Genomic DNA, 21,112 nt, shown 5'->3' with positions numbered 1-21,112 from the left:
GCATACATTGACTCACTTTTTTTTTTTTTTGGCTGCGCTGTGTGGCTTGCGGGATCTTAGTTCCCCCACCAGGGGTCAAACACATGCCCTCTGCAGAGGAAGTGCAGAGTCCTAACCACTGGACTGCCAGCGATTTCCCAAGACTGATTCTTTATGCTAAAAGTTCGGTGGGTTTTGACAAATGCATAATGTCATGCACATCAACTACCCTGTGTGCACCATTACACACAGAGTAGTTTCACCACCCTAAATATCTCTTGTGCTTCATCTATTCAGCATTCCTTCCCTCTCCCCAAACCTTTGGCAACCACTGTCTCTATAGTTTTACTATCTCTATAGTTTTGCCTTTTCCAGAATGTCCTATAATTGGAATCATATACTATACAGTTTTTTAAATTTGTTTTAAATTTTCTTGGCCATGTCGCGCATCTTATGGGATTTAAGTTCCCTGACCAGGGATCGAACCCGGGCCCTTGGCAGTGAGAGAGGAGTCCTAACCACTGGACCACCAGAGAATTCCCTATATAGCTTTATTAGACTGGCTTCTTTCATTCAGCAACATGTATTTAAGGTTCTTCCATGTCTTTTTATGACTTGGTAGCTCATTTCTTCTTAGTGCTGGATAACGTTCCATTGTATAAATGTACCACTAGTTTGTTTATCCATTCACCTATTGAAGGTAATCTTGGTCACTTCTTGTACTTAGTGATTATGAATAAATCTGCTATAAACATTCACATGCAGGTTTTTGTGAGGACAAATTTTCAAATCGATTGGGTAAATACCTAGGAGTGAGACTGCTGAATCATATGGCATGATTATGTTCAGCTTTGTATGAAGCTACCATACCATCTTCCAAAGTGGATGTATCATTTTGCATTCTCACCAATGGTGAAAATGCTTCCCTTTGCTCCATATCCTCACCAGCATTTGGTATTGTCAGTTTTTCAGATTTTAGCCATTCTAGCAGGTATGTAGTGGTGTGTCGTTGTTTTAATCTGCAATTCCCTAGTGACAAATCATGTTGAACATCTTTTCATATGCTTATTTGCCATCTGTATATCTTCGTTGTTGAAGTGTCTGTTCAGATCTTTTGCACATTTTTTCACTTGGATTTTTGTTGTCTTGTTGAATTTTAAGATTCTTTGTATATTTTGGGCACAAGTCCTTTATCAGATATATGTTTTACAAATTTTTTTTTCTAGTCTGTGGCTTGTCTTTTCATTCTCTTAACAGTTGCTTTCACAGAGTAGAAGTTTTAAGTTTTAATAAAGTCTAACATCAATTATTTCTTTCATGGATCTTATTTTTGGTATTGTATCTAAAAACTTACTGCCAAACCAAACATCACCTAGATTTTCTCCTATGTTTTCTTCTGCTCAGAAGGCAGATTCTGGGGGTCCAAATCCCAAGCTCCACTACTTATCAGCTTTGTGTCCCTGGGCAAGTTTCTTACCTTTCTGTGCTTCACCATCTTCATCAATAAAACAGGTTAATAGGACTTCCCTGGTGGCACAGTGGTTAAGAATCCGCCTGCCAATGCAGGGGACACGGGTGCGAGCCTTGGTCCGGGAAGATCCCACATGCTGTGGAGCAACTAAGCCCATGTGCCACAACTACTGAGTCTGTGCTCTAGAGCCCGCGAGCCACAACTGCTGAGGCCACATGCCTAGAGCCCGTGCTCCGCAACGAGAAGCCACTGCAACGAGAAGCATGCGCACCACAACGAAGAATAGCCCCTGCTCACCACAGCTAGAGAAAACCCGTGTGCAGCAACAAAGACCCAATGCAGCCAAAAATAATAAATAAATTTTAAAAACAGGTCAATAAATAAGGCCTAGCTCTTAGGTGAAGGCCTACATGAAATAAAGCAATGTATTAAATTTTGTATATGTGAATAATCAACAAGTGCTGGTTGTTATCATTACAACCACGTTGGCCAAGCGTGCGCCAGGTGCTCCTATATCCTGGGTTCATGTCATCCACACGCTGACCAGCAAGGCAGGGACATTTGTTCATGCCACAGAGAAGCAGCCAAGGTGCTAAGGAGGCAGAAGAGCTATCTGCCCCTTCCCATTACTGTCCACCTCTCAGCCTTCTCCCACTCTCCCACAGTGGCTCGGGGGAGGCCCGCGCTGGGGAGTGATGGGGGTTGAAGATTCAAGCTGCATCAGGCCTGGCCTGGGGTGCCGGCTGGTGTTTGGATGATGGAGGTGGTGGCAGCGGCCTTGGGGGAGTGTGGGAGTGTAGGGTTAGAAATGCACCACAGCCAGGCTGAGTTGGCTGATCCTGCTTTTCTCCTGCTCACCCCAATTCCCAGTGCAGATGGAAAGGAAGGAATCCCCCATCTTTCTGGTCTTCATACCTACCAGGTGAGTACAGAGCTGGGGGCGTTGTCACATCTACTCCCACCAACTCCAAGAGGCTTCGTGTTTTCTAAGTCCAAAATGACAGTCAGGGTTGTCCAGGAGACCAGCATACAGAAAGTGCACGATTCCCCTCTCCTGGTCCTCAGGTTGAGAAAGTCCCTTGAATAGCCTTGCACTGTAATCAAGGTCTGTTTGCCCTTCACCGTAGAGAGTAAAACTGAACTGCTGGGCGAGGTCAATTTAGGATCCCAAGGACCCTCTCTTTTAAGTTTGAATAGTTACATGGAACCTGAAGCTCTTCACTCCCTCCACTCATCTTTGCTTAAACCTCTTGGTTTATGCTCACGTTGTACAGTGCACAACCCACACAACTGCACACAGCAGCCCTAAGGTCATCCTTGGAGGAGTCTTTTTGGGGCAGAGCTGCTGAATTCTACCCTCCTGAAATCGGGGACCTCAGTCCTTCCTCTTGCACTTCAGGTGTCCTATTTATTGTTAAACAAACTAACGGCAACTGGTCCCAGTCTCCTCTGACTTCTGCCCCAAATCTTTGGCGGTCAGATGCCCTGAAGGAGTGATTTACCTTCCAGGGCCCATCACTTCCCTCTCTCATTGGCCCTGGGCTTACCTCCAGATGGTTCCTCCAAGATGACTCCCCAGTTCCACCAGCTCCCTTGGCTCCCCTCCCTCACCTCTCCGTGGCATTTGGTGACCTCTGGTAATCTCCCCTCGTGCTGTGGGAATACTCGAGGGGTTCTCCTACTTCTCATCTTCCTCCCGCCTCAGAAACATGGTCTTCCCTCCCTGAGCCATGACCCAGTGAGTCTTTGCAGATGCAGCCTGCCTACCCTCAGTCCAGTCCTGCGATCTATTTCTGTCCATCTCAGTGAGGCAGTATGAAGCACCCCTTCCAGTCGGAGCCCACCAGAGCCTGGCAGTGGTCAGACTGTCCAGAAGGGCAGCGGAGCCTGGAGTGCTGAGGGAGGGAGCAGGGACCTTGTGCCTTGGGGTTCTCTCCCACCTGAGCTTCCCCTGGCCTCGTGTTCCCCAGCCCTGCCCCAACTCCTTGCCAGCTTATAACTAAGAGAAGCGTCATCTTTTGCCCCATCCCCTTCCCCTCAGCCACAGGTGACAAACTGGTGGTTCAAAACACATTTGGTTTGGCTTGCCATACTGGTTAAAAGTTTGAATTAGTTGGTATCATTTAAAAATTTACCAATTTCACTCAAGAATCCAGAATTCTACTTTCTTTTGAAAAATCAGAAGATCTGGCAACGCCAGGCCCACACTCCTTCAGGGTGACAGCCAGCTAGAGCTGGTCTCCGCTGCTCCCTTTCTGTGGGGCTTGCACACTGGTCTCTGCAGTTTTAACCCTCCTGATGGCCCTTGCCACCCACATCAGTGGCCTGGCAGTCCAGGAGAAGGAACAAGATCTTGCAGATCTCAGCACACAAAGGAGGGTAGGGCAGGGCAAGCAGGAAGGCAGAGTGGAGAGTCTCACTTGGAAACCACGTCCCAGCCTCTCTCCATCACTGTTTATTGCTGGCAGCGGCCCAGGCACCCTGCGTGTGTCCTCTCCTGGCTCAAGCCTGCCTCCGGGGGCCGGGCTGCTGCAAACACGTAGCTTGCTGTCCACTGCTTCAGGCCACTCCACGTCCTACTGGAGCTGGGCCCAGGGCCTGAGGCTTTGTCCTGGGCTTGAGTAGCAGTGTGGCCTGTCGGCACAGGCTTCCTTGCTGTCCAGCCAACTCAGCTGAATGTGCACCAGGGGGTGGCAGCCTTGTCACAGTCCAACATGATGTTGAGAACAGTACAGGGGGCCCCGCCCACAGACAGGGCTGTACGGGAGTCCACGCGGTACTTCACGGTGCTCAGGCCTCCCTCCCGGTCCACCCTGAACTGCTCCTGGGAAGAAAAGGGGGAGAGCATGTACTCAGGGCTTTGTGAGTGCCAGCTGTCCACTGATCCCCCACAACCTTGTCATCAGAGGTCCTGTGATCCCCACAGAAGACAGGGAAAAGGGAAGCTCAGAGATGGGAAGTCTCTCGCCCATGGCTACACATCCTCGTCAGCAGGACAGCAGGAGTTTTCCGGTTGAACTAATCTGGCTCCTAGAGAAGAGGCTATTTGAGGGATGGGGACTCCTGTATCCCAGGTCTGCCTAGGATTCTGGCACCTTCAGCTGAGTCCCATCCCCACTCCCCCCCCCCACACACACACAGCCTGCGTGGACCCTGAGATCTCGGCTGACCCACAGAGCCCAGGGGCCACGGCAGCCACCAGAGGAGGGTATGGTGCCCAAGCAGAATGCCAACGGCTGACCTGGGCCAAGCAGGGGAGGATGGGACCACTTGGGCCCAAGAAGAACTTGGTGAAATGCTTGGGCCTGCTGGTTCCCCATATACCACCTATCCATCCCCGATCAAGGGACCAGCCAGTACCTGTTTTTGAGCCGCGATGCGCTTCTGGTCCCTCTTCCTCCAGGCTGGGTCATGCAGGTGGCGAAACGTCTTGTACCCAGTTGTGATTCCCGAGGGGCGGAAAAGCTAAGGAGACCAAAGGAAGTTGGATCAGGCTGCCTCTCCTGGAGCCCTGGCCCTCAGCACTAGTCCTCTGGGGTCCCACTGCCTACCATAGCCCACAGGCAGGGGTCTGCACTCCCATTCTTCAGGACAGGTGTGCTAGTTGGGGGCAGGGCGGGGATCAGAACCAGGGGTGCTATCTCCCAGCCCCAGGAAGTTCATCTGAGGGCAGAGAGGAACCTCAGGGCAGCCATGATGGCTGAAGAGGTGGGGCGGTGGGGGAGCATTACCTGGAGCCCGGCTCCTTTGATGCGCCGGTAGAACTCGTCATCCTCACGGCCCCAGCCCCAGAAGCGGTTGGACATCCCGTTGCACTGACACAAAGACAAAATATGTCACTTGCCCCATCCTCCCAGGGTGCTCTTTGGTCTCCTACCACTCGGGAGTCCCTAGCCCAAGCTGGGCCAGGCCAGGCCCCCTTTCCTCCTCCTCCCCTGCAGTTCTGAATGTGCACTCAGATGCTTTCAGTTCCCACAACCTCTGAGGTACTGGGGGAATAGTCAGCACATCCCAGTCCCTTTGCCTGTTCTAATGGGGCCTTGGATTTGTGCGAGATGATTAGTTTCTCAAAAATGTCTGACTGGCGGGAGGAGACCTCTGGAGAGCTAATGATGGGAACAAGTGCCAACTGCTACTCTATTTCTGCCTGGCCCCATACTCCCATTTCTCCTGAGGGGGCTCTGCCCTGCTCTCTTCCTCTGTGCAGGAGAGGGACGGTGGGGTCTATGGCAGACATCAATTTTTGCCATCTAACTTCAGGCTTTATTTACATTAAGCTAGCTTCAGCCACAGCTTGAAGAGAGGAGCAAGAGAAGGTGGTCTAAGCCACTCAGTTCTTCCCACCCCACCACCCACTCCCACCCCCTACCACAGTGACCGATTCATGGATAGACCTGTGACTCAAGCCAGGCCAATCAAGAGCCAGCATGGGGCAGCTGCGGGTCTCCTGTCTGGGCTGTTGGAAACAGGCGGCTCCATTTTCCACTGGACTTGGGCCTAGACGGATGCAGGCTGCAGCTACAACCACCACCTTGCACCCTGAACATCTGAAAATAAAGCCAGTCTAGAGAAGGCAGAGCTGAGAGATGGAAGGTGAAATGGTGTCCTGGTGACATCATCTGAGAGGCTGGGCAAGACAGCCCCACCCAGACTTTTCCATTTTGAGAGGCAACGAACCCCAGGGCTTCTGAAGCCAGTTTGTACAGGGGTTCTGTTGCTGTGGCAGAACCCTCCCTAACTGGCTTGCTTGGTCCTGCTCCTCTCTCATGCCTCTGGCTGCTCCTGGGCTCCCCAAGCAGGACCCTCCATCTGCTGGGCCCTAGAAATGCTGCTCCTCTTGCCACTGCCCCCATCCAGGTGGACGCTCCCTGGCTCTCAGCAGAGCACGTGCGCCAGGCCTCACCAGCTGGTAGTGCTGCTTGGAAAGCAGCAGGATGCCACCGACGTAGGTCTTGTAGTGGTAGAGCGGGTGGAGCTCCGGGGAGGCCACGTGGAAGGGCCCGGTCTCTGGGAAGCCATAGTCCAGCTCCTCGTTGAGAGGGAGCAGGTCCACGTCGTGCATGGCGATGTAGTCTGTGCTGTTGCTGCTCTCCAGAAAGCCCGCGTTGATGAGTGCTGCCCGGTTGAACCTGTGCAGGGCACCGAGGCTGGGTCAGGGGCAGTGAGCTTGCTCTCCCCCAATCTCTGCGTGAGAGCCCGTCCTCCACAGCACCCACCCCCAGTACCCATGCTGCCCTCCAGCCTGACACCGACTTCATTGTGGGTCTGCCCGGCTGCACATCTGCCCCTCCACTTGTCTCACAAATGTTTACTGAGCACCTATTATGTGCCAGAAACTATTCAGAGCACTGGAGATACAGCAGTGAGAAAGCAAAGCCCTCAAGGAGCTGACATTCTAATAAGAAGAGAAAAAAGTAAACAAGTAAGTAAATATGTAACAAGCCAGGGAGTGGTAAGTGCTGAGAAGAATAGTAAAGCAGGGTGACGAGGATAAAGCATGCTGTGGGGGTGGGGGCTGTCCTTTTAGAGGAGGTGGTCAGGGAGGGCCGGCCTAACAGGGTGACATGTGAGCAGAACGTGAAGGCCTGAGGGAATGAGCCCTATGGAAATCAGGGGAATAGGGCTCCAAGCAGAGGGAAGAGCAACTCCCAGGGCCCGAGGCAGGAGCAGATAGCAATGTGGTGAAGCAGAGTGAGTGACAGGTCTCAGGGAATGAGGTCAGAGGGTGACAGGCCCCTGAAGGACTTGCGCTTTGACCCTGGATGAGATGGGGAGCCACTGAAGGGCTTAGAGCAGAGGCATCATGTGCTGTGACTCAGCGTTTAACAGGATCACTCTAGTTGGCGTGTTGAGAAGAGACTGGAAGGTGAGGGGTGGAAGCAGGGAGACAGGTTGGGAGGCTGTTACAATAATTTAGGCATGAGATGATGATGCCTTAACTCAGGGAGGTGGCAGTGGAGACGGTGAGAAGAGGGCAGATTCTAGATGCATTCTGCTGATGGACTAGATGTGTTGTGTGAGGGGAAAGGAGTTGAGGATGACCCGAAGGTTTCCTGGCCTGAGCAGCTGGGAGTGTGGAGTTTCCATTTCCTGAAATGAAGCGGGCAGAAGGTCAGGGACAGGTGGGAAGTCAGGAATTCAGTTTTAATCGTGTTAAGCTTGAGATGCCTCTTGAGAGCACCAAACAGAGGGCTGCACAGGCAGCTGGCTGGATATATGGGTCTGGAGTTCAGGAGAGAGGTCTGGGCTGGGAATACAGACTTGGGAGTCATCAGGGTAGAAATGAGATTTGATGTCTTGAGACTAGATGAGATCCCCTGGGGAGCGACTGGAGCCAGAAAAGACGGTGCCCGAGCACTCACCCCCAAGGAACACCAAGGCTGAGAGATCAGGGGGATGAGGCAGAACCAGCAAAGGAGGTGGGGAGAGGTGGCCAGAGAGGAAAGAGAAGCAGAGCGCTGTCCCAAAGGTCAAACTGAGCGTGTTTTAAGAAGGAAGAAGCAGGGCTTCCCTGGTGGCGCAGTGGTTGAGAGTCCGCCTGCCGATGCAGGGGACGCGGGTTCGTGCCCCGGTCCGGGAAGATCCCACATGCTGCGGAGCGGCTGGGCCCGTGAGCCATGGCTGCTGAGCCTGTGCGTGCTGAGCCTGTGCGTGCGGAGCCTGTGCTCTGCAACGGGAGAGGCCACAACAGTGAGATGCCCGCATACCGCAAAAAAAAAAAAAAAAAAAAAAAAAGAAGGAAGAAGTAATCCACTTGGCAAATGCTGCCGGGAAGTCGATAGGATGAAGGTTGGGAACTGGGCTTTGGATTATCAAGGTGGGCTCATTGGTGATGTCAACAACAGCTGTTTCAATGTCATGATGAGGGTAAATGTCTGAGTGGAATAGGTTCAAGAGAGAGCGAGGGGGGAGAAAGGGAAGGAGTTTTGCTAGAAAGGGGAGCAAAGGAAAGAGGCAATAGATGTGGGCGATATGGGATCAAGCGGGGGTCTCTTTTTTCTTTTTAGATGGGGGCGACTTCAGTATGTTTGTTGATTTGAATACTCCAGGAGGGGGGGAAATGGATCATGCAGGAGAGAAGAGAGCCAATGGCTGGAGTGATGTCCTTGAGTAGAAGAGTAGAAGAGGGACCCAGGGCCTCCCTGGTGGCGCAAGTGGTTGAGAGTCCGCCTGCCGATGCAGGGGATACGGGTTCGTGCCCCGGTCTGGGAGGATCCCATATGCCGCGGAGCGGCTGGGCCCGTGAGCCATGGCCGCTGAGCCTGCGCGTCCGGAGCCTGCGCGTCCGGAGCCTGTGCTCCGCGACGGGGGAGGCCACAACAGTGAGAGGCCCGCATACCGCAAAAAAAAAAAAAAAAAAAAAAAAAAAAAAAAAGAAGAGGGACCCAGTGCCCGAGTAGGAGAGCTGGCCCTGGAGGGGCATCCTCGGGCAAGGCGGTGGGAAGCTGAGGACACCTGCACAGAAGCTGTGAAAGGAGTCCGGGCGTGGGGACCTGGGTTAGTTCTCTTCCAGTTGATTCTGTTTTCTCAAATAGGAAGCAAAGTAATTGGCTGAAGGTGAAGATAGGGAGGAGTGAGGAGAGGAGCGGGTGTGCAAGGCTGCCGTGGAGGGGAGAGGCGGCAGACCAGGGGAATGAGAGCCCTCTTGGGCCAGGGCTCGTTGTCAGGGAGATGAGTGAGCAGTGTCTCCAGCTACATCCAGCTGCCAGGTGCAGGTGTGTAGCAGGCAGAGTTGAGTTTCATCGGTGGGAGTTGTGCCAGGGAGAAAGTGGAAGGGAGTTGCGGTGCGTGTGAGGGAGTGACTTTCACCAAGGACCGTGGAATCCAAGTTAGGTCAGGAGAAAGTAAGGACAAGGAGGATGGAGAACACTGGGAGGATCGTGCACTAAAGGGCCTGGCAGGGTCCACGAATTGTTGGGTCCACGTCTCCCAGTGGGAGCGAGCTGGAGGGAAAGGAGGTGGGGGTGGAGTGTGAGATGCTTGGATTGTGATCATGGAGGGGAGCAGTTTTTGGTGAGGGCAAGGAATTTAGGATAATGCCAGACTGTGAACAAGTTAAGCCATGGCTTTGACCCTCCCTTTCCCTAATCTCCGCAGCCAATCCGCCAGCAAGCGCTGTGTGCGCTTCCTCCACATCACTCCTCTCCACCCCTCTGCCACGCTGCCCGAGCTCCCATCAGCTCAGGTGACTGCAATGACTGCCCAACAGGTCTCCCTGCTTCCCCTCTTGTCCTGGTACGGCCCAGACACATACAGCAGCCACAGGGACACTTGTGAAATGGAAAACAGATCAGGGGCCTCCCCAGCCCCAAACCCTCCCCCCAAATTCCTGTCACACCCAGTGAGAGGGGTCTAGCACCTCCCACCCTCTCACTGCTGCCCTGGGTGACCTTTCATGGGCCTGGGCCACCTGGTACTGGATTGCTGTCAGGAAAGGGAGCAGGCCCAGGTGACTGGGTGCTGGCTCAGGAGGTGGTCCTTACCTGAAATGGTCCACCTGGTTGAGCACATAGATGTGGTGCTGGATCTTCTTCCTGCTCAGGAAGCGGTGCATGTGGGGCACAAAGACCAGGAGCTCCTCGAAGCGTTCTCGAAAGGGCACCAGCACTGCCAGGCGGTGGGGGCCCCATGATTCATCTTGTTCCCAGTGCTCAGGGGGTGGCTCTGGTGGGCAGGCCCGGGATGGGCCCGGGGTCTCCTGTCCTTGTCCCCTGGCTGCCTGGGCCATGTCCCCAGAGCAGCTGAGCTGCAGCCAGAGCAGGGAGAGGAAGCCCAGTAAGAGACAGGCAACAAAGAGGTGGAAGACGGAGCATTTCCGGGGGAGGCCGCTGGGGATCAGCCTGGACCTGGGACAAGAACAGGGAGCAGGTCAGAAGGGCAAGGTTGAGCCAAGGTGCTGCGACAGACCCCTTCTCTGGCTTCCCGCAAGTCAGGCGCATGTGGCGGGTCTGCCCCAAGCGCCCGGGAATTAGTGCAGAAGCAACTTCAGTGCTTTTGTTCAAGCTGCCGCCATGCGTCAGAATCCTGCTTAGAGCTCTGGGCTCAGCCTGAGCCCCCCCTACATCCAGAAGGCCCTCCACACACTCACAGGTCTCAGAGCTGCCCCACTTCCTCAGTGCTCTCTTACCTTCTGCGCCTGAGTCCCAGCCAGACCAAGAGCTGCTGAAGGGCAGAGACAAGACTCCTTGTCTTTTGCACGTGCCCCTCCCCAAGACAATGGCTCATGTCCAGAGCTGATGGCAGAAGCCCGCCTTAGAGACCCCACCCGCTGCCTTCCACCTGCTCCCCTGCAGGTTCACCCTCATCAGAAAGCTTGGCTTCATCCTGTTTCTCAGACCAGAAAGCTCCCCCAAACAGGGGCATGTGCCTGTTTCAGTCCCAGTGAAAAGACCAGTCTTTACTCTGAGAAGATTAGGTCTGCCCCCAAACCAATGTGAGGCCCAAACCAACAAAGGCAGTTCACTGAATGCGTGTCAAAGCTTCAGTCCAGGGCAGCCCATGTGACAAGGGATGAGAGACTGAGAGGGAAGGAAAGATGAGGGCTGGGAACAGCACCCAGGCTCATTTCAGAAGCTGGAAAAACAGCGGAATATCTTAGACTTTGAGGTAGTGCTGGGAGAGACTGCCTTTCAGGTTATGAAATACAAAGAAATGGGTGGAATTCACCTGGTTTCTTTGCCCCTCTCTCTGGAAGTTCCTGAGGGCAGTGAAGGAGGAACTAAGGAATCCAAGAAAAGGGAAGCTTCCTCTATTCTAGAATAATCAGCAATCTACTTTATAACCTCTGAGAGTCACCAATTAGCTACCAGGTCATATAGATTCTACCTCCTAAGCGCCCTTTGATCCTTCCTCACCCACTGCCTGTCTTTTAGCCCAAGTCTCATCTGGTCCTTGCCCTGCTCAGACCCCTTCAATCTCATGGATGATCCTCCTGTTTATAAGATGATGGCCAAATTCCTTGGCCTGACAGTCAAACCCCTCTGTGACCTGGTCCCATTTCCAGTTGCTCCCTTGCTACTCACCCAGTGCTACACATTGGGCAATTCCGAGTTTCTCCACTCACCATATTCCTTCCTGCTCTAGCCCTCACACAGTCCACTGCTTCTGCCTAAAATGCCTTTCCTTATTTTATCTGCCTGGAAGCACCCCACTGATCCTTCAAGGCCAAACGTCAATGTCATGGCTAGCACTGCCACCCCCCACCCCCACGTGCACACAAACGGACATACATACTCCCTCCCTCCTTTGTGTTCCTATGGTATCTGGTCCTGCCCTTTTTGAAGCACTTAAGAGTTTTGTAATCACCTGTGTCCGTGCTTGTCTTCTTACAGGCAATCAGATTCACAGCTGTGGCTCTAGCACAAGTCATACAGCAGAGGGCTTGCTAAGTGAGTTAAAGGAAGGGTTCAAGCATTCAGGGCATGCTTGTCACACACTAAAGCCAGACCAACTCCTGCCTCTCTCTAGAGGCACAACTGCCCATCTGGTAGCCAGCAGGCCTGAAGCCAGGCCCAGGCCCCACACACAGCAGAGGGGGAGACTGATAGGACACCCTTGCAGGGCTTCTGACTTACCCCACCTTGTCCTGTGGTGGGGGTTTCTGCGGGGGAGGAGCAGAAGCCAATCCTCCTAGTGGCCTGGGAAGGCTGGAACCTCTACAGATTCTCCCTCTGGGCTCTTTCTTGGGGTAGGGTAGAGACCGGGGAGATGGACATGGGGAAACATCCCACCTTCAGGGGAAGCAGCAGTGACCATTATCCAGGGGTATGGCATGGATTGGGCACTCCATGCACTTTCACGTGCTCTTCCCTCCATCCAGCTTTCCCTTCCTACCAGGATCACGTCACCATGAGCACTCTCTTCCTGTGCTGCAAGGGCCCAAATCACTGAACAACTGAATTCAGAGCTGAAATCCCAGTTCCTCAGGACAGTGGACACTGAGAACAGTTGCTTCTGGTGCCACCTGCTGGCAAACTCCAGATCTGCAGTCTCAGCTGCTACCAGGCCCAGGCCATCGTTGTTTCTGGGGTGGGGAGGCCGACCAGATGAGGTTTTCTCTCATTCATCAATCTGTGTCCAAGGCTAGTAAGATTCAAAGTCAGACAGGCTGTTTCCAGAGCCAGCACTCTTTAATTGCTACATTATCTGCATCTGTTCCATGGATCTCTGTACCCCTGTGTCAAAAGCATGAAATGATACAAGTTTTGTGGGATCATGCTTGTGTTCCAAAAGTTTATGGAAAGGAATTAGGAAATGGAAATTCTCCTCCATAACCTTCCCTTTCTTCCCTCACACAAAGCTTAGTGATACAGGTTTGAATACTCCGCTGCTCTGGTTACAGCACCTCCAAACTGCAAAAGTTAACTGGAAGAAAACTGGCACCTTCTCTATGCCAAGCATAGTGTCAACAGTTTTATATATGTGATCTCCTTTAATCCTCATATAGACCTGCAGAGTAGATATTATGATCTCTGTTTCAGAGATGGAAAAGCTGAGGAGAAAGATTAAGTATGCTTCTGGTCACATGGCTATTAAAGAGGATTCCTGTCCAGGCCTAAATCCACAGTCCAGGCTTTCTACTATATTCCTATCTTCTTACTGCAGCACCAAGTCTGAAAAATTCCTAACGATAAAGAGTTGTGCCCACTATATTCCAAAGTCTTTTGGCACCTGGCAAACTTAACAGAGAAAAGGGAAAGAGGTGTCATTCACTAGGTGTAGATCCACTATCATGTGTTCTGGGTGAGAAGAGTTTTGGGGGTACATCTCAAGACTGAAGTGTGGGAGTCCTTCCCAATCTAAACGGCCAAATAGCTCTCCCCCACCCCCCACCCCCATTCTGCTCTAGTGGTAATCTCTAGATAAGGTCTGGGTCAACCTCACACCTAACACATGGGGCAGGCCACATTCAAGTACAGCTGCACCGGAAATGAACTAACGTTACGCCGGGAGTACTTAGTCCCGGCGAGGCAGTGGCCAGCCAGGCAGAGCATAGAGCTTCTGTCTGGTATATTCTTCTGGGCGATCAGCAGAGAAGGGGGAAGCACGAGGGAGGGAGGGAGGGTAGCGTCTGAGGCTACAGGGATGTGATGGGGGAAGCAGAGATCAGAGAGACGGAATACAGACCCTCTGAAACCAGGGATAGACAGAAAGACAGAGATCCACTGAGAGAGGTCAACGGAGTCAGAGACCCGCATGAAAATAGAGGCCAGTGGGAAAACACAGAGACCCATAATGAGAGAGACTCGCATAGAGGGACAGAAACTCACAAAGGGAAGTCAACGGAGAAATACAGACCTGCTGAGTGACGGAGACTGGTAGAGACGGAGACCCACATAGAGAGAAACAGAGACCCAAATACAGAGAGAGACCCACAAGGAGAACCACAGACCCTCAGAGAGCCCCGCAGAGACGGAGACGCGACGGCCTCGGGCTCCTAGATTCCGCGGGGCGGCCCGGAAAGGATCGGCACCCGGGAGGACGGGGCCCGGGCCGGCCGCCGCCGCTCACCTGCCGTCCTCCCAGGGCAGCTGTGCCGTTTTCCTCCGGGAGGGGAACATCGTGGGGGGAGGCGGCGGCTCATGGGGCTCAAGCTCCCAGCCGGGCCGGCCCGGCCTCCCCGGCCTACGCGGCGCCTCCGCCTCCCGCCCCGCCCAAGCCCGTCCGCCCCGCCCCTCGGTCCACAGGGTCCGCCGCTCCGGCCGCGCCGTCTGCTCCCCGGAGCTGAGGCATCAAAGGTTCCGCCTCCAGAGGAACACGCGAGCGCTCCAACCGCCTGAACTGCTATCTGCTTTCCGGGGGCCGCTGGACATCCCGAGAAATTGAGGCCCCGGAGAGGGCTCAAGTCAATGGGCTTGTACTGGACCTATAGACTCCAGACTTCCAAACCAGCGCTCTGGGATAATCTGCATCTTCCTCCTCTTCCCAAGGGAAGGCGTCTAAGTAGTCCTGCCGTCAACCCAAGTGCATTCTTCCTCCCCAACGAGCTTGGAGGGCGGCAGGGCCAAGCTCAGGGCTCAGTCCTGTGTTCAGCCTGATACCTCAAGTGACACCCCAAGTAGTAGTTAGGAGACAGGCACTAAAGGCAGATTGGCTGGATTTGAAACCTGCCTCTGCCAGTTCGGCTGTGTTTTGGGGAACAGCCTGCTTCTGTTTCCTCATCTGAGTATATACATGGTTCCTGATATATATGGTTGCTGTGAGGATTAAAGAAGAAAATGCAAAAACTTGGTACAGTGATGGGCACAATAGTCAACGCTATATAGATGGCAGCTATCATCCAGGAGAGGAGTACTTTGGTGGAGCTGAGAACTGAAGAAGGGAATAAGATTGGTTTCCCATATCTGCCCTGTCGCCATGAGAACCAGCTTCCCACCTGGGAAAAGAGAGTGGCAAAGTTACTAGACTTGATCTCCTCTGTTCTTCCAGGCAAATTTTAAGTTTCCTAATAAATATTAATAGCTAACATCCATTGACTTCTTACTATGTGCCAGTCATTTTTCTAAATTCTTTACTACTGTTACATCCATCTGTCCTTATGAGTAGTGTACTTATTATGCCCACTTTAAAGATGAGGGAACTGAAGCACAGAGAGGTAATTCAGAATGTAAGCCCGGGTAGTTTGGTTGCACAATCTATGGTCTCAACCACTCTGCTTCTGAGAGGACTTCACTATAGTAGGTAAGAAATTAATCATTCCCAGGAGCCCCCTTTCACTCAGCATACAACCCACCAGTCCCCTTCCTGCTGAGCTCTCCCAGGGCAGCGTAACTTATACCAGAACCTCGACAAATCCAGCCTAGATTTGGCTGATGACAAAGGCAAGGCTGACCCCTGCAGAGACAGTCAGGTAAGGCCAAAGATGGAAACTGGGAGATGGGCCTGACCTGGAAAGCACAAGCCCATCTTAAGGGGATAGCTACCATTCAGTCCAGCTAATTGTTGTTGTATCAGGATGAAGCCCCACTAGTATCAGATCTAAGTCAGGTTTCATGTAAAAATCCAAATTAACTTATTTTAAACGGTGACATCCACAATCATGTTGATAATTAGTACCCTTAATATGATGGGATGAGAATGGCACTTTCCTTTTGTGGTCTTTCAAAAACCCAGGACCCCAGTCTAATCATGAGAAAAACATCAGACCAATTGCAATTGAGGGAAATCTACAAAATGCCTGACCAGTATCCCTGAAAACTGTCAAGGTAATAAAGGAGGAAAGTCTGAGAAACTGTCACAGCCAAGAGGAGCCCAAGGAGACAACTAAATGTAACAATGGTATCTCCTAGATGGGCTCCTGGAACAAAAAAGACACTATGTAACAACTAAGGAAATCTGCATAAAGCATGGACTATCACTATTGGTTCATTCATTTGAACAAATATACCATACTACTGCATGATGTAAACTATCTTCACAATTTTTCTGCAATTCTAAAGCTGTTCTTAAAAAAAGTTTTTTTCCCCTAGATGTGGAGGTCTAAGCAGCAATATGAGCTCAGACTACACTCTCCTGACAGACAGTTCAAGTAGTCCCTAAACTTGCCTCCCCACCCCATCTCCTTCTCACACAGTTGGATTAACCTTCAAGTTTATATTCAGGGTGTTCTAATACTCAAAACTTTGTTGAACACTGGGTAATATCCAAATCTCTTACCTGGCATTCAAGGTTCTTCTAACTCTAACCAACTTTCCTTTCCAGCTTTCTCACAGCCCCGCCCCCTCAACTCCAGCTGAAACAATGCCCATCTATCTGCATACCAGCTGTTTGCCTGTTTTCAACCACCCCTGTCCTGCCTTCTTTCATCAGAATCCTTCCTCTCCTTCAAGGTCACTGCTGAGATCCCACGCTATTGGTTAAGTCCATCAGTATCCCCCTCCTGCCCCCAACTCAGGGATTCCTGTCCTTTCCACACCTGCAGCATTCCTCTGTTCAATGTACAGTACCTTCACTAACTAGGCACTTCCTTGAAGCACCACAACAATTCTGTCCACCTACTTTTCACTTGTTGGATGGTCTTGGGCAAAACCACCACCGTCACTGGAGGGGATGGAGAGGATGAGAAGTATGAAGTTCACAGGTGGGTACTCATCTTAGAATATGAAGTGCTTTGCCCACTGGAAAAACTGACACTCCCTCAAGCACGTTGCAGTGCTATGCCCACTGACAGTAGAGTAACTTTACACTGGACAAGAAGTTAATTTTTTTTTTATTGGGAAACCAATGTAACAAACCTAAACTTATTGAAAATGAAATCACTAACTAAGACTCTGCAGGCCCCATCCCCAACCAGCACCAAGGCCTCTATTTGGCCTAACCCCAGTTTCTCTAGTCCCCAAAAGAACAACCATGTGAAGAACCCGGGGTCCACCTCAGGGCTACCTTCCCACACTGCAACTCCCTCTAACCCACCCTCAATTGACACACACACCCTGGATCAGCAGGCTGGGTCTAGGCCCAAGGAGGGAATAGTGAAGTTTCCTGGGTGGCAGGGAATCACACCCCAACCTGGTCAAAATTCCAAGTTAGGAAAGGAAGACAGAAGGAAGACTTGGCTTGCCCACCCACTCCCCTCCCCCCAGTCATCCCAGACAATAGGCTCACATCCCTGATCAGTAACACTGTGATTCTGAGGTGTCAGTAGGGCTCCCAGTGGCTTCAGATTACTGCAAAGGGCCCAGGGGAGGGGGCAGGCATTTACCCTACCACCTGCTCAGTATTAGCCAGCCAAGCTGCTACCCTCAGCTTGTGCTGTGGCCCCTCTCCCCTGCAGACACCCATGGCTGGGGACCAGGCCTCCTTCCGGAGAAGTCAGTCCAGGAGGCCCCTGCTTCCCCAGCCGGGGAGGAAGGATGGCCTGGGAAGCCTGGGTCGGCTACACCAGCTTCTTGGCTTCAAAGAAGCTCTTGAGGTGTCGCATCTGCCAGACGCCGATGGCTACGAGAATGAGGGTCTGCAGGATAGACCACCACAGCACCCTCTGGTTGGTGCTCTCGCTGGTCTGCCGGAAGCGTTCCTCTCGCCACTGTGGGAGGGGAGAAAGGAAGACGAGCCTGAGTTGGCTGGGCCCCACGTGGGGCCACTAGAACTGCTGGGTTCCCTCCCCAGAGGATGTCCCAGGGCCAACTAACTTTGCCCAGGTTCCAGTCAAGTGCCCGAAAAAAGCCACCCCACCTTCACCCTCACCAGCCAGATGACCTCAGGCAACCCACTCATTTCTCCTAGGTCTATTTCCTCATCTGTAAGGTACAGCCTTACCTGGTCCTACCCTGATGCCTGTGGGAGTGGTAAAGTGGCTGTGGTATCACCCTATCAGACAGAGCTGTCCTGGAACGCTCAGAAGTGGACTTGCTCTGAGCCCTCTGCCTGGGTCTCCCAAACTGCTCCTTGAAGATTGTGTGCACAGGTTACAAATTGGTGGTCCAGGGGCTGGATGGAGCCCATACACGTTTTTGTTGGCTCACACAGTGTTTTGACAACATTTAAAACCCAGAATTTTTTACATAAAAAACCGGGACCTCTAAGTGCCTCTTAAAACCCTGGGCTAGCAATTCTGCAATGCTGCCCTCAGCTGACCACAGTAGCTGTTTCCATTTAGATAGGTCACTATTCTACCCGTCATTATGGTCACAGATCCATTCATGGTACCTGCCTGCCTCCTGGACACAGGTGAGATTGAAACCCCTGGTCCCGGGAGCACTGAGACCCATGGAAATAACACCCAAGGTGTTGGTATCAATTCCTGCTCTGTCATTTTGTGTGTCTCCTAATAAGACAACGACAGCCCCTTAAGAGACTGCCTCCTCAATTAAAAGTAGTTAGTGGGGCTTCCCTGGTGGCGCAGTGGTTGAGAGTCCGCCTGCCGATGCAGGGGACACGGGTTCGTGCCCCGGTCCGGGAAGATCCCACATGCCGCGGAGCGGCTGGGCCCGTGAGCCATGGCCGCTGAGCCTGCGTGTCCAGAGCCTGTGCTCCGCAACGGGAGAGGCCACAACAGTGAGAGGCCCGCGTACCGCAAAAAAAAAAAAAAGAAAGAAAAAAAGTAGTTAGTAATACCCATCCCACCTTTTACACTTGCAATGCAGCACAGACATATAAATCCCTTGGGTTCATAATAAATCTGACATGTGACTCCTGGCTAAGTCAGTGTGCAGCTTCTGGGAGGAAGCCCACTGCTCCTGGCTCAGCCACTCACCCGCTGGTAGTTCTGCTCTTTCTGGATCTGCTCTACTTGCTCCACCAGCTGTCGCACTCGTAGCTGCAACTCACTCAACTTGTCTTTCGCAGCAATTTCTGCATAGTCGTTGGCATGTTCACCTACCTGGATGTCCAGATGAACTCTCTGGAGACAGACAGACAAGGAAGATAGGAGAATCAGGTAGCCCTGCTCTGTCTTCCTGCCAGGGCCTAACAGCTGGTCCTCCCATCTTTCTTCATTTGTTCATTTAGCCAACACTGACTGAGGCCTCCTCAGTGTCTGGCCCTATGGGGCTCTAGGCCCAAGGGCAAGAATAAGCCTTGGCTGATACTCTAACCAAAGCATACACAAAGAGCTCCGTAACCACACCCTGAATGTTCACTAGAAACCCAGCTGTATTAAGAGACACAAAATCTGACATAGTCATCTCACACCTACAGTAGCACCAGTCCCCAGTCTTGACCAGGGGCTAGAGGCTGAAAGAGTCCAACATGGGTCCACTTACCAGCATGCCTCCAGCAAAAAGGGAGAACTTGGTGGAATTGGAGTGAAGACAGATCTGGTGCTCACCAGGGGTATGGGAGGTAAAGGTGAACCTGCCTTCAGAGCCATACTGCCGGGCCAGGATGACCTGGAGAGAAGGGACTTCAGTGAGTATTATGGTAGGAATAGGGCTGAATGGTGCATAAGGCTCTAAGTGCCTCAAAAGTTGACAAGCAGAGCCCTAGGCATCCCACAAAACTAAAAGCTCCAATGCTGCTTAGCAGCAGTTGCCAAAAACTTGCCTTCGAACTATCTGGAGAAGGGGCGAAGAGTCTGACATTAGGTTGGCATGTGACCACTCTTGGAAAGGGATTTACTTTATTTATAGCTCATGCCCTTTCAACTCTTTTGCTGTCATTCTTTCAAATGAAAGGTGACAGTTGAACGGTTTTGAAGTTTTTTTGTTTTTTGTTTTATTTGTTTTAATATCCTTATTTGTCAAATTAAAAGCTGCTCATGCTTTTTGGAAAGTACCCTGTTCCGTGAAATCCTAAAGTCTATATGTCATAGCTTTAGAGTCGACAAAACTCTTTGTTTTCTAGCACCACAATTAATCCACTCATCACATCTATAACACAGATGAATTTCTATTTCACAGGCCAAGGAAATGGCTCAGAGAAGGCAGCTGACTTGGCGGGTTCATGTAGCGGTCAGTAACAAGAGAAGCAGCCAGCACTGAAAAAGCCCAAGGTTAGCCCGGAGTGAAAACCCAGGATCTTCCCACAACACCAACTGTTTTTACCAGTTTAGCAGATGCGCAAACTAGAAGGGGAAGTACCGGCGCCTGCTTGGTCTGGCGCTCAGGTTCAGAGCGGAGGGCTCAGCGGGGCTAAGGAGCCGACTCACCTTGTCCTCTGGGTCCTTAACCTCCACGAACATGCCAAGCCCGGGGGTGGCCGGTTGGTACTCCTCTCGCTGCTTGTCATACAACTGCGTCCGGTAGTTTCCTGGAGGCAAGCAGGGCGAGCCCAGTCAGAGGAACGCGAGGTGGCGCTGAGTCCGCGGTCGCCAGGGCACGCCGACGCCGCCTGCTCCCAGCTCTGAAGAGATGACCCTCCCGCAACCCCGCCCCAAGACCGCGGTCTTGAAAACTCTCTCCCTTCCCTCGTACCTATAACCATGGTCTCGTCCGGAATCTCCTCAATAAAGCACTTCTTTTCAGTCTCCCCGATGTGGAAGTAAAGCGCGCCTCCCCGGGCCGCAAACCACAGCAGTAGCAGGAGGGCCCGAACGACCCTACCCAACCGGGATCCGGGGCAGAGGCCAACAACCCGCACGCCCCGCTGCGCAGCCATCTTACCCCACTTGCCCGCGCAGCGGCAGCCGGCCCCGCCACGTAGCCCTGCCGCCGCCGCGCAGCCTGCCGGGACAGCGAGTTCTGCCGGGCGGACTACAAGTCCCAGATGCCCCGAGGCCGTGGCGCGGCGGTACCTGATTGGGGCGCCGCTTCTACCTAGGAGCGAATTGGGGCCGCAGAATTGAGAAATTCTTTCCGTTGACCCTCTTCGCGGCCCAGTGACTGGTGTAGATTATCAATTTTTTACAGATCGTGAAACTAACGCAGTTTGAGTCGCGAAGCGAATTATGATCAGATACAGGATTCGAACCTAGGATCCTTGACTTCCCTCGGCATAGCATCTGCCAATCGGTTTGCTTCTGTTTTTAAAAATAGAATTTTGAAAGAAATGACACAAACAATCCATGAATTTATCTTCGAAAATGTTTCAAATATTAAAGAAAAAGAAGAAAAAACAAGAAACAGCAGCGGTAGCAGCCGGAGCCACCGCCACCGCACCCCTTTGCCATGTCTTTGTCCCCGAAACGCCATCCACTAGTCTGTGTGCTTCCAGGCACCCTACCTCCCCACCCCCGTCCACCCCCCACCTCCACTCCTCCCCGCTACTCATCCACGCCGGCTTTGC

General features: G+C 52.3%; 2 protein-coding genes across 5 annotated transcripts; both read right to left on the bottom strand.

The window, feature by feature from the left end:
• Window positions 1-3,601: 3,601 nt before the first annotated feature.
• B4GALT7 (beta-1,4-galactosyltransferase 7) lies at window positions 3,602-14,106 on the bottom strand. Of its 4 annotated transcripts, XM_060094903.1 has the most exons (7): window positions 13,961-14,040; window positions 11,756-11,834; window positions 9,934-10,296; window positions 6,354-6,597; window positions 5,182-5,265; window positions 4,811-4,915; window positions 3,602-4,274 (listed from the first exon to the last, which is right to left on the bottom strand). In XM_060094903.1, exons 3-7 carry the CDS (start codon window positions 10,176-10,178, stop codon window positions 4,119-4,121), a joined length of 834 nt encoding a protein of 277 aa, XP_059950886.1. In that variant the 5' UTR covers window positions 10,179-10,296; window positions 11,756-11,834; window positions 13,961-14,040; the 3' UTR covers window positions 3,602-4,118. The 4 variants fall into 4 exon arrangements, with proteins under 4 accessions (XP_059950886.1, XP_059950883.1, XP_059950884.1 ...); XM_060094900.1 differs by lacking the exon at window positions 11,756-11,834 and having other exon boundaries at window positions 13,961-14,106; XM_060094901.1 differs by lacking the exon at window positions 11,756-11,834 and having other exon boundaries at window positions 6,354-6,579; window positions 13,961-14,106.
• Window positions 14,107-16,640: 2,534 nt separating this feature from the next.
• TMED9 (transmembrane p24 trafficking protein 9) lies at window positions 16,641-20,516 on the bottom strand. The gene is made up of 5 exons (XM_060094899.1): window positions 20,302-20,516; window positions 20,037-20,137; window positions 19,153-19,278; window positions 18,645-18,791; window positions 16,641-17,474 (listed from the first exon to the last, which is right to left on the bottom strand). Exons 1-5 carry the CDS (start codon window positions 20,483-20,485, stop codon window positions 17,325-17,327), a joined length of 708 nt encoding a protein of 235 aa, XP_059950882.1. The 5' UTR covers window positions 20,486-20,516; the 3' UTR covers window positions 16,641-17,324.
• Between the last annotated feature and the right edge of the window lie 596 nt (window positions 20,517-21,112).

Source organism: Mesoplodon densirostris, chromosome 3 (assembly GCF_025265405.1).
Source record: "Mesoplodon densirostris isolate mMesDen1 chromosome 3, mMesDen1 primary haplotype, whole genome shotgun sequence".
In the NCBI taxonomy this organism is placed as follows: Eukaryota; Metazoa; Chordata; class Mammalia; order Artiodactyla; family Ziphiidae; genus Mesoplodon; species Mesoplodon densirostris.
This window is presented reverse-complemented; position numbering and strand designations above follow the sequence as displayed.